Raw genomic sequence first — 12,674 nt, forward strand, 5'->3', positions numbered from 1 at the left:
TGAAAACCACACTAGTACCTTTGTAATTTCCATTCAGCTCAATGTTTGAGGTGTGCGGACCAGATAGTTATTCAGTGGTAGCCAGACTCTGTTGAACATATCTTAAGTCGACCACAGTCTCAACCCCTTAACTTGATGATAATTAATGAGTAAATAGAACCAGTAAAGAATCCATAAGCTTGTTTTCTCTCACCTTCTGGACTTGTAATTTCTCCGCTGTTAATAACGACTTCCATGTCGCTCCCATCATACTTAGCACGCACGATAACGCCCTTAGTGACCTCAGTCCAGTACACCGTCTGGTCCACGCAATCATAGTCAACACCAACGTGTACAGCGCCTGCTTTCTGGTAAATTACTCCTATGTTGTTGGGTCGGGGAGGAAGAGACATGCGCTGTATGCTGTTTCCTTTACTGAAGATCAGAGACGCATCTCCATCTAATAAAAATAACTCAACGTAGTAAACAACAAGATAAATGACATTGCATGGACCATCTCTTTGTGGTAACCGCGATGGCCTTATGGTGAGTGCACCTGAATTCGGATCGAGCACTCCGGGTTCGAGCCCTGGTCGGGGTCATAGTGTTGTGTTCTTGCAACAGTAACAAATGAATGTGTCATACTTACGCCATTGGCATCTTGCGCCGGAAAATCCAGGGGGACACAGACAGGTGTTATTATCAGTACAGGAGCCACCGTTCAAACATAGATTACAATCCTCTGCAAATGGGAAAATTAGGTACCATTGTGCAAATATGATGATGCTACTTTAAGCAAACAAGCAGATAGAAAAGCAGATAATTCGTCAATTTGTCGAAATTAGGGGAAGCTGACCTTTCGAGCGTTCTTCCTTGGTCGGTAGCTAACGGCGGACTAACGATCGATACGTCAATTAAGTTGATAGTCTACAAAGTGTTTTTTCTTGCCCTTCGACACCGCATCAAACAACTAATCACTGTGAACGGACAAACAGACAGACACAGGGGCAGGCGGACAAACATGCAGACAGAGGGGCAGGCAGGCGGGCAGATAGACAGGAAGGCAGGCCAACCGACCGACGGACCGTCCGACAGAGATAAACAATCGCCCAGACATACATTTAGAGAGATAGACAGACAGATAGACAGACAGACAGACAAACAGAGAGTATCAATGTTGGCTTGGTATAAAATTCGTAAATAAATTTGCAATTGTAGATCGCGTTCCAAACATTGTTTTGGGTATTTAGTTGCGTTCTACAAGTTGATTACCTCACATGAGGACGACACTTACTTCTGCAAGTCTTTCCAACCATTTTGTAGCCCGGAAGACAGTGGCACATGAATGAACCAGCCATATTGAAACATTCAGCTTTATCGGGGCAAACTGATTTATCCAGACATTCGTTTATATCTAAGAAGGAAAATTTACGTCACCATAAGGACTTAGCAAATTATACCTGAAACGTAAAAAGTTCGCCAAGAAACACCCCATTGGGACATGTGGTAAGCAAGGTTTACACACGTGACAACCACAAGACTTGCAATGCCAATTGATTCCATTCTTTGAGCCCAGAATAACCTCATAAAACACCTTTCACAACGTAACTGTTCATGTATTTCAGAGAAACTGATGACCCATCATAAATCCTAAAAATAGCTTTTACTGTGCCCTGATCAAGCATCCGTGCAGTTTTATGCAACATTTCCCGTTAAATTCCCGAATGAGATGCCATTCAACTCACCGCTACAAATAACTCCCCTCCCCGTATAGCCTGGTTTACATCGGCACTCCTTCTCTGGTTCGTCACTGTTGTCGAGTGCCACGCAATCGGCATTGTAGTGACAAGCAACTCCCTCGCACGTACCATCACCTGGAAAAAAAAAAATTAACGGTGTGACAATTGGCATGACACGTTGAGTGCTATAACATACCCAAAAATATGCTTAGAAACAAGTTGCTACGACAGTTGGAGAGGATTTGAGCTCTTCTTCCCTCTACATTCGCTAAAACAAGCCAGGATAAGAGACAGAACCTAGTTTTTTTCCGGGACTCGTATCGTCTCTACCAGGACTTTAAAGAGAAATCTGTCCATAAATGAAAGAGAGGTTCTATGAAACCTGGAATATCATTCAAAACTAAGAGACTGACCTGAAGCTGTATCGCGACTAGCTTCGTATAGCTCTCGCGTATAAAGAAATTTACTGAATACAACAAACTATCTTTTTTTAAGAGTACTGAGAAAATTCTGAAGGAAGTGTTAAAAACACGATAATGGCGAAATGACAGAATAGCACTAAGATCAGCCCAAATATAACTGATTCGACAATGCTTAGATCTAAGGAACTGTAAGGGTTAGCCCCTACAAACACCCGAGTCCCACTTTGACTCTTACGAGTAGGCCATTTCGTCATTTTGTGTATTAAACACGCCCAATTCTGACTAAAGGCCTAACATTAAAACAAGTTGTAAGCTTACTCGAGCAGTTGAAACCATTGCCAAAATATCCAGGTTTACAGCGACATAAGTACGACCCAGGGCGATTGATGCATCTTGACTTCCTGTGGCATTTGTGGGTAAGCAGAGAGCACTCATCGATATCTAAGGAGAGAGGAAAATGGTTTTTGTAGTAACGGATTATTCTGCGTTGTCTAATGGCAAAGAGGAAGCTGGGGCGTTTTCCATTTGATGAAAAATTCTCGTTTGAATTTCCGGAAATTTCTAGTGACGAATGGAACAGCATATTTCGGAACTTCTGGAAAAAGGACAGCCTTACGAAGTTGACCAAAATTTTCGGAAATTTCTGTTTCATTGGCTTTCCTCCCTAAATTTCCAGAATATTCGGTTGAAAATTCGCTTTTCGGAAAGTCAGTAATCTCCAGACCCCTGAAAACGTTCCCAGTAAATTTTAGAACCATTTGTCCCCGTTTGAAATTTTCGGTATTTTTGGTTGAATGTAAAGCGTCCCTAGTTAATCTATCAAAACTTTCAAGACTAGAACTTGGCTGAGATAACCCTTAAACTGAAATGCTGGCAGTCTTTTCACAGATTGCTCATGTTCTGCTAAGTCAAAGAAAACTGACAAACAGCAGAGTCAAGTTGTAGACCTGCTGTGAAAATCTCCGGTTAATCATAGCGTTTAGAGTGATTAGACGTTGACATGTACGTACCTCTACAAGTACGACCATCTCCTGAGTAACCTGTTTTACATTCGCAAACTTTACCACCGCTAGATGACGTCACACAGTCAGCGTCAACAGCGCACACGACGCCTGCGCAAGTCCCGTCAGCTAAAGAAAAATTAAATCTTATTAAATCAAAAGGTCGATCGATGGATTGATAAAGCAAAGAACTACACCAAGTACAGTGAGTCAGTCAGTCATTCAGTCAGTCAGTCTGGCAGTAGGTCGGTCGGTTGGTCGGTCTTTCTGTCTGTCTGTCTGTCTGTCTGTCTGTCGGTCGGTCGGTCGGTCGGTCCATCGGTCGGTCGGTCGGCCAGTCGGTCAGTCAGTCAGTCAGTCAGTCAGAAAGTCAGTCAGTCAGAGTCAGACAGTCAGACAGTCAGACAGTCAGACAGTCAGACAGTCTCAGTCAAATCAATGGATTAATCACCCGATGAATGAATCAATCATATTATTCTTCTAGCTGGTGTAAGGAAATCATCAAGATCGAGGAGTTGAGTGTTTCCTTGTCTTCTTATAAACTGATTACTCACGCTTGCAGTTATTCCCGTCGCCTTCAAACCCCAGTTTGCAGGAACAGTTGTAGGATCCCACAGTGTTGATACACCCGGCATCTTGGTGGCACTCATGATCATCTCTGGTGCATTCATCGATGTCTGCAAAAGATACGTTCGTCATTGAGTTGAGGAGTGGCTCAACGTGAAACCTTCCAAGGTCCACTCCCAAGGCTTAACATTGTCTTCGTTTATTAACTCTAATATGAACCCTATGAAATGGCAAAGACTATTGTTACTGCCCATCGATGGGATGTAGTGCATCGCCGGTGCCCATGTGTATCCCTATATGTAGGTGGAGGGAGGCAATGAGAGAACAGTATCGAAGAACGAGGAGGGATTAGTGAAGTTGATCGGTCATAGAACCTTACCAGAACACTTCCGTCCATTTCCTTGGTAACCAGCCTTGCAAATGCACACTGGACCAAGTGGCTGGTCTTGATCACATGTGGCATCCGGATGACATCTCACTCCTGCGCATGTACCATCGGCTAATGGAGAAAGAAAAACAATCATACAGCAATTTTCATTAGCTGGAAGGTAAAGGCAAGGAATCCAATATGAACCAATTCCGTTCACACGAAATCTCTCGGTGTGTCTCAGAAACGCACTGACAAATAGCTTAAAGGGATACTCTACACCTCAGAACAACATTTTAAAAAAAGATAGCTTATAACCCAAATAAGAAGTATTGAACAGCTATAAGTGGTCAATCTTCGTATTTTTTGTGTAAATGGGGAATGTTCTTGACTTGCGGTTCGAGCTTTGGATCACAGGTCAAAAACCGGAAGTGATGTAGAAAGGAGAACTCGCAAAACCTCTTCGATAATATTTACACTGGGGAAGATCGGCTGTGCTACGAAAAAGCTCGTCGTGTCGCGTGTTGTGCGAAAACATAGTCCAAGCCTTACGCTTAAAATACCATAGAAAACCTTGTTTCTCTCTTTGAATAATTTTAGCGTAAGATTCTTCTCGTAAATGACTAGTTCAACATCCTTACAGCCATTTGTAAGTAGGTGCGACTATCTCTAAAATTGCACCTATGTCGTTATCGACTGAGGACACTTCAAAGATTCTTTGTACCAATAATCACGTGTATAAGTTCGCTTTCGCATATCAAGAAGTCAATTCAAGCAATAAAGTGTAATAGAGTTTAATATACAGCAGTTGAGTTGTGTGCTCATTCTGTGTGAATTTAATACCGGCCCAAACAGTGCGACGCGACCACAGCCCCGTGCGTAACACTCCTTCGGCTTAAGCGCAACATATTATAATGCCACATCGCTGTATAGCTGGTGGATGTTCTAACATTCGCAAAGATGGAGTAAGCCTTCACAAATGGCCTGAAGATGCCCACTACGCTAAACTATGGACGAATACCGCGAAGAACACCCGTTCTGATGTTTTCAACCCGACGACTAGCCGACTTTGTAGCGCTCACTTCACTGAGGATTCCTTTGAAGAACAGACGGTGATAGCGAAATCTCTGGGCTTAAAGATGAAAAATATTTTGAAACCCAATACTGTTCCTACGATTTTTAAGAATGGTCCTCCACAGACGAAGAAGCTAAAACGACATGACAAAAACATCTCTCAAGACGCTCTCACCGGACCATCAAAACACGCGCAGAAGCCGCCACGAGGAGCTTACAGGAAACGAGAGGCTGCTAGGGTATGTTCAGGACGAAATTAAAACTTGCCTTAATAGATTAGCTTAAATTGAAAGCTAGGGAAACTCGTTCAGAAAATTAGAATAATACTTACTTGTGTTCTGCTATTTTAAGATCCTCGCGGAACATGAGAGGGAGGAATTGCAGTCAACTTCCGGTGAAAATAATGAGGAGTTAACAATAAATGCAGAGGAAACATTGCCTGCAGTTGTAGAGGTTGCTACCCAAACCCGGTATACAGGGAAAAACGTTTCTGTACAATTTCGAAGCAGCCGCACCGCTAAAGGCAAGTTTGGTTTCTCTACTGATGCGTGATAGAAATACGAAACTACCATGATAATTTTCCTTGTATATCATAAACACGGGTCATCCAGTCAGGCGAAAAACAATTCTGTGCTGAAATATCTTTGCAGGTTGTCAAACGTTCATTGCCCAAAAAAGTCAAGAAACTCAATGCACCCTTCTCAAAGAATTTTTCACGACTTCGACCCCAGTCCAGAGTGACGAGGAGTTGTCAGACAATGAAGAAGAAATGGAGCAAGATGATGACCCTTCATACGTCCCTGACCCCAAAGACATTGATGCAGATGATGATGATGATACTGGTTTTGACGATTTGGATGATTGTTTATGCGAGTAAGCGAACTATCTATCACAAACCCTATACATTATGCAGTCATTGCACTGTGATCTACTGTAGCAAAAAACTATGAATATTTCAAGAGAACAAGCCCACTAATAATTCACTCTATTAATTTACAGGGAGTCTCCCCAAAATGCACCTCCCCACCAACAAAACCTGTTCCTAGTGGCAGAGTCTTCACTTCTTAACCTCTTACGGTTCTGCCCAGTTTGCCGGTCGGAATGTGAACGGATGGTCGAATCAAGAATTGGTACGAAAATAACAGTGTCGCAGAAATGTTATTCCTGCACGTTCACTACAAGCTGGGATTCGCAGCCCTCAGTTGGAGACATTCCTGTTGGGAACATCATGCTGTCCTCTTCTATCCTCTTTGGTGGTGGAAGCCCAGCAAAGGTGCTGAAGATATTGAAACATATGAATGTGCCAACGATATGTTACTCAACGTTTATGAATCACCAAAAGAAGTATCTACATACTGCTGTGCAGAGGACATACCAACAGCGACAGTCCAGTCTGCTGAACAACATCAAAGCTGAAGGGCGGGAATTAATAGTGGGAGGTGATGGCCGCTGTGACAGCCCTGGTCATTCAGCTAAGTATGGAACCTACTCCCTTATGGATGCTGAGCAAAATAAAATCCTAGATTCTCAGTTGATACAGGTTTGTACTGGATTAAATTTAAAATGGGCTCATAGAAGTATTTTTGTGCTAAGTAATACTGCATTTTAATTAATACTTATCTTTAGAGCAACGAAGTGAAAAACTCAGGTGCTATGGAAAAAGAGGGGCTTGCAAGATCACTCACATTCTTAACTGGTGAAGGATTGTCCATTAACACCTTAATAACAGACAGGCATGTGCAAATAAGAAAATATATGAGGGAGTTATGGCCTGGAGTTAAGCACAGGTTGGATGGTTGGCATGTGGGAAAAGGTGAATATTTGAAAGAAATATAATTTGGATTAAAATCAACTGGCACAATTTTTAGCCACTAGTAACTGTAATTTTATTTAGGAACTGGAAAGAAGATTGATGCCCTTGCTAAAAAAAAGGATTGTGCTGTGGTTCAAAAATGGAAGAAGAGCATTCTCAACCACATGTTCTGGTGTGCCTCGTCAACAGATGATGATGACCCTGACCTCAAGGAGGCAAAATGGCTGTCCATAACAAATCACCTCATGAACAGGCATTCTGGACATGAAAATCCATTGTTTCCTAAGTGTGCTCATGGAAGGTTACATGGGAGAGAAAGAAAGAAAAAATGGCTCAAGCCAGGTACATAGTTAAAAAAACCTTAAAATTCGTCAAGTCTCAATATCAACAAGCCTGTCTCATTAATAGCCCCCATATATACATGCATATTCAGGAGTATGCTTTTACATGAACACAGTTATTTGGTATGTATCATGATCTTTGATAGTTGTAAGGAGGGATTAGATGCTTATCACTATACATTTATTTTTTGCAGGTACACCACCCTATGAAAATCTCACAGAGCTGCTGACAAAGGGGTCCCTCTTGAAAGATATAAAGCAAATTTCAGGACATGGTACATCTTCTCTGGAGGCCTTCCATTCTGTCTACAACCACTTCACTGCAAAAATGGTGGCCTTTTCGTACCATGGAATGACAAGCAGGTATGAAGACTTGAACATATCATAACATCATAATGCACACTAACCTTGGTTAGAAATGTGACATTTTTCAGGTTGCCAAAAAAACCTCTCTGAATTTATGTCATATTGAATGGAAGGTAAAACAAAAGCAAAAATATCTATCTTTTTAGGTTGCAGATTGCAATCATGCATTTCAACGAAAACAGTGACAGGGAGCAGGCAACACTGCAAGATGGCAGAGAACGATTCAACATTGCTTTCCCAAAGTACAAGAAAGGAGAGCATACAGTTATAGAAGATTTTAGTGAAATGTTTATATTGTGAGTAAAGAATTAAAGAATTTAGCAAACTGAGATTTACAATTTTTTCATTTACATATTTACATTACATGTGCATGGTTAGACCCCACTTACTTTCATTTTTCACGTAGGGTATGTTGCCAACCTGAAAGAGAGTGTTGTACGAATTCTCCAAGGCACTGAAAGTTCTGTTTTGGAGAGAGCTGATGCTCCCCGATCACTATCATCGGATTATGGCCGCCCTGACAAACAGGCCGCAGTCGATGCATTAAAATCAAGATTCAGGAAGTGACTTTCTTCACCAGGATCGTCCTCATCCTTAAAAGCTATATTGCGATATATTGATAAGTAAATAAAGATGGTGAATTTTAAGCTCAGGTTTTGAAATGTGAAAGGTGAATTGATCAACAACACACGAGCATGGGACAAAGAAAAATTCTGATTCCCTGCCAGGAATCAAGCCCATGACCTCCCGAAGACTGTGTGGATGCTCTATCCACTGAGCTATGAGAACTCATGGACAGCAAGGTCATTAAAGTGAGTTCATATGTGACAGGTGTCCTGCCTACTGCTGGGATCAGCACTGTCAAAGTATCAGGAATAGTGATAAGTGAATAAAGATGGTGAATGATGATGACTTTGATCAATTCACTGTTCACATTGCAATATATTGTTAAACAGCCATACAATTAGTGAAATCTAACCACAGTCAGACTGAAGTCAAAATTAATTTCATTAGAATTATATACTAAAATGAAAGAAAATAAAGAGTATTGCTGTTGTTGTTGTTCAGGAACAGCAGAGACCATTTTTAAGTGGTAGGGCTTAAAAATCTGGCCAATACTACTGGCCAATATTACTTTCAAGTAATAAAATCCGAATTTTATCCACAGCATCTGAAGCCCTAGAAAATAAATCCCAGCAATAAAAGTGGTAGGGCTATAGCCCTGCCAGCCCCTCCCCCTCCGCAGTCCCCGTTGTTGTTAGTAATACTCCACTGATCTTATAAATGCAAGGATCTTTGATCAGTCTTGGAAGACTGACTCAGTGACACAAAGTGAAATGGAAAATAAAACATTAAATGAGGATCTTAGAATGTTTACCACCTTCACAATATAAATATGTTCTTCAAAGTATCTTACCCAATCACCCTAGATGCGATTATTTCGTCAGTTATAATCTCAAGGAAAACCCCAACAGACTAGTAAGGTCAACTAGAAGCTCAATTGAAATACTACACAGTATTAAAACAATTACGGGTCTGGAAAGTGAAATCCTTCAAATACGAAGTCTTCTTCGAGCCCTGGAGGCGGGAAGTCTGCTCGTATGCAACACACAGCACATAATGGCAGAACCACTCGCACTTCCTTTCCCAAAAGACCCCAGCACCACCTCGCCAACTGCCTGTAGGCTATGTGTCTATTTCGTTTGTGAGATGGCCCTTCGTAAGAATCTTGGTATTGTTGCTTGTACTGGTACCATGCCGTCTGTAGAACCCAGCGATTCAAACAAACGGCGTGGAACCCTGGATGCTGTGTGATGCAAATGGGAGGTTCGGCCAGTCCTTCTGCCTCAACAGCTTCATTGTTTTTGGCTACGACGCAGTCAATTTCGGCACAACAAATGTACTCTACAACTCGATTTAGTCTCTGGCAACTTCCACACTTCCACCTAAAATTTCCAATCGAGGTTTTAGCTCATGACCCAGAGCTTATGACCTATGCATATGAACGCAAAAACACATTCCAGCCGAGAATTATTTCACACATCGATATTGTGGATATCTGCGCACGAAAATACAAGTAAAACAATTCCATCACAAAGACCACGACAAGATAACTTTGTTGTCATCTTGAGCTCATTTATTCGCTTAAAAAATCAAGTTACAAAATTACGGGTTGTAAAGAGAACTCGCCACAAGAAGTAGATTGATCTCTTACCAGTCTGTGTTTTGCAGTCGTTCGAATTCTTCTTCATCGGACTCATTTGGGGAGTCCGTGTCTGAGCTAGCCTCACTGTCGTAACGCTCAAAGACATACGGCTGCGTTCCTTGACAGTCTTCCCAGGTTGTGTCTTCTGTAGAATGTTCTTGAGAAGAAACAGAAGAAGAACTACACGAATCCCCCGATTCCATGCTAACTATAACCTTTGTGAAACAAGCAATGGCGCTAATCGAGTTCTCCTTTTACGTCATTGATCACGTGCCTGAAAAGTCGTCCGTTTCACTTCCGGTCCTCGAATTGAGCGAAATTTCGCTTTTCTAGCGCAGTTTTCAGTCGTTAGAATTTATTTCTCCCGCTTTTTCTGTCTCTCATAAGTTTTTATAGTGCATATGCTACATTTTGAGCAAAAGTCGAAATATAGTGTAGAGTATCCCTTTATCCCTTTGAACTTTCACTGTACCTAACATTAATTCTTTTCTGACTAAACAAAACATCTTTTGCTGACCGATTTCAAGATTTTTTCTTGGTTTATAAAAAAAGAAACAACCCGCAGCCCTTTCCCTCAGAAAATGTTTTCACAGGGATCCGTTTTAACTTAGAAATGTTTGCATTTGCACTGCACTCTAACCCAGAGAAACTCAACGTCACTTCAACACCTCTGTACCTTTTCCATGTCATTAAGTTGAAAGAAATTCATCCCTAACTTTTATCACAACTTTCATTACTTCGTGCGAGGAAAACATGTTCACATTACATGCACGTTGGTGCTAGCGACCCACTTCAGATTAGCCTCCTACGCAAACGTTCTTTGAGCTCGTCACACAATCTTCCCTTAGGGAGGAGTGCGTAACGAGCCTTAAGAATATTATTGTAAGTTCCCCTCATAAAACCTACTTCGTCAGCGTTAAGTGGTCGTAAAGTAACACTATCTTAGGGAAGCAGAGAATGCAAGAATGGTTGTTTTTCTTGTATAAAATATGAGATAAAAAGGCAAGATAACTTGATGCAAACACTGAAACAGAAAGGAAACTCAAATATCTCAGATATCTTAATCGGGGAAATCCCCCGTTTCGTTTTCATAGCACATGTAGAGTAGTATTCTTTGATATTTCAGAGTACTTCATCTTATATTTTGTGACAGTTTACCCTGTGGTATCACAGACGTTGAAATCATGAAAAATTCTGTCAAGAGCGACGCACACGGAAAAAAATAACCTACTGTCTGGTTTCGCAATATAACGACTTGTGCTACGCCTTTGGCTTGAGGCGGAAGTCACAGAGTCATTAAGGAAGACATCGCGACCCTGAAAAAATTGACTGATTCAAATATTCATCGACTACACTGGTTTTCACAAAGTCTTACAAGACTTACAACCCAAAGATGAAAAATTTATGCACCATATATTACAGGTTTTTCTTTCTTGAATTCAATTCAAAAGGCGCATGCGTGTAGCAAAGTGGTTCTTAGTTTACCCACATGGCTACCAGCGCTTGCTTTGATCATAATAAATAGGCAAAGCAATTTATAGCAGGAATTGAGGTCCGGATTAGGGGACGGTTACCCCTCAATGTGACTCGTCACACCCCTCCCCGCTCATTGACCTCACTTTTGCTGGCTTCAAACACGAGAAAAATAATGAAAATGTTTCTAAGGACACGACGAAAACGACGGAGTAAGTGTCAAGTAACATCAACACAAACACAAACACCAACACGGGAAGGAAACATGCCCTTGTACAGATGACCGGATTAACAGACCGCAATTCAAAGCAACTCTGTGTAGTACTCTTGGTGAAACTGATTTCACTGATTTCACTAAGTATAGTTCAGTATATTGTGATTTAGGGTATTCACTGTTCTTCAGAAATGTTTTTGATGGGAACGTTGCCTCAGCAAGATGGAACCTCGGTTACATGTACTCATGAATATGACAAAAGACTAGTCTGGAGCGACGAAGCTGCTAAGATCATGAAAGCATTAATGATTCAGCCGTATAATATCAAACTAGGCAAGGGGAAAAGTAAAGCATGGACCATATCACTTCATTGACAACGCCACATTACCCTGGCACATATAGCAGACGAGGTAAACTTAAATAGATTCATCCTCTCAAAGGTTCCTTCGATTTATTGCTTTTGTCCGATCGTGTTCGAGAAACTGACGGTATCGTGTAAAGCGCCATGCCTTTTGTAAGTACCGAGTGTTGTTACAACACTTAATTGAAACATATTGGTTGGCTTTTTTTTTCATGAGCTCCATCCACTTTTTTCAAGAATACAAGTAGCTGACAGTAAGGTACGCGATATTATGTATAGCTATATTATTTATAAACCGTCACACTATCAATTTGACGTCTCAGTGTGACCGCTAGACCGATGCCCACCCCGTTTGGCCGCGCAAAATTACAACGCTTTTCTACGGTTTACAGCTTTCAGGCGGGTTTAGAAAATAACGGATAAATTAACATAAATAACAATAGCAAAAAAGTATACGAATTTTCCGTTGAACATATTGGGGTTACTCTTGATAAGAAGTGCTAACAAAACCTAACAAAACCTGCGAAATCTTCTTAATTCGTGAATACGACAGCCTGCGAGCAAGCTTTATCGGCAACTCCTAGACCATAAACACTAGAAACAGCTGCAAAGATAGCTCTCCCCAGACTAACTCATGTCTTAAAATAACTTCATGCAGGCAAGAGCTATAGAGATCAAGATATCGTAGATCTTTTGCTGAAGGACGAGTCTCAGAGTCGAAGTAAACAAGCGATTTGAATTTTATGAATAA

The 12,674-nt window shown here is 41.2% G+C and overlaps 2 protein-coding genes across 4 annotated transcripts in view; both read right to left on the bottom strand.

The window, feature by feature from the left end:
• Positions 1–12,674, bottom strand: part of LOC145484395 (uncharacterized) — a 71,882-nt gene that overhangs the window by 5,370 nt on the left and 53,838 nt on the right. For all 3 annotated transcript variants that reach the window (XM_081463013.1, XM_081463012.1, XM_081463011.1), the window contains 8 exons: positions 4,088–4,207; positions 3,696–3,818; positions 3,151–3,270; positions 2,459–2,581; positions 1,725–1,853; positions 1,274–1,393; positions 629–721; positions 194–439 (listed from right to left, as the gene is read on the bottom strand). In XM_081463013.1, the coding sequence (XP_081319139.1) occupies positions 194–439; positions 629–721; positions 1,274–1,393; positions 1,725–1,853; positions 2,459–2,581; positions 3,151–3,270; positions 3,696–3,818; positions 4,088–4,207 (1,074 nt within the window). The remainder of the gene's footprint in view (positions 1–193; positions 440–628; positions 722–1,273; positions 1,394–1,724; positions 1,854–2,458; positions 2,582–3,150; positions 3,271–3,695; positions 3,819–4,087; positions 4,208–12,674) is intronic.
• Positions 7,971–10,309, bottom strand: LOC145484460 (uncharacterized). The gene is made up of 2 exons (XM_081463082.1): positions 9,885–10,309; positions 7,971–9,615 (listed from the first exon to the last, which is right to left on the bottom strand). Exons 1-2 carry the CDS (start codon positions 10,076–10,078, stop codon positions 9,198–9,200), a joined length of 612 nt encoding a protein of 203 aa, XP_081319208.1. The 5' UTR covers positions 10,079–10,309; the 3' UTR covers positions 7,971–9,197.

The sequence above is a fragment of the Orbicella franksi genome, chromosome 4 (genome assembly GCF_964199315.1).
Source record: "Orbicella franksi chromosome 4, jaOrbFran1.1, whole genome shotgun sequence".
Classification (NCBI taxonomy): domain Eukaryota; kingdom Metazoa; phylum Cnidaria; class Anthozoa; order Scleractinia; family Merulinidae; genus Orbicella; species Orbicella franksi.

What these genes read in the sequence shown, in the direction of transcription:
- LOC145484460 (XM_081463082.1), bottom strand. Translation starts at nt 10,078, where the DNA reads ATGGAATCGGGGGATTCGTGTAGTTCTTCTTCTGTTTCTTCTCAAGAA. An exon ending in CGACTGCAAAACACAGACTG is followed by an intron (nt 9,616 to 9,884) that starts GTAAGAGATCAA and finishes TGGAAATTTTAG; the next exon opens with GTGGAAGTGTGGAAGTTGCC.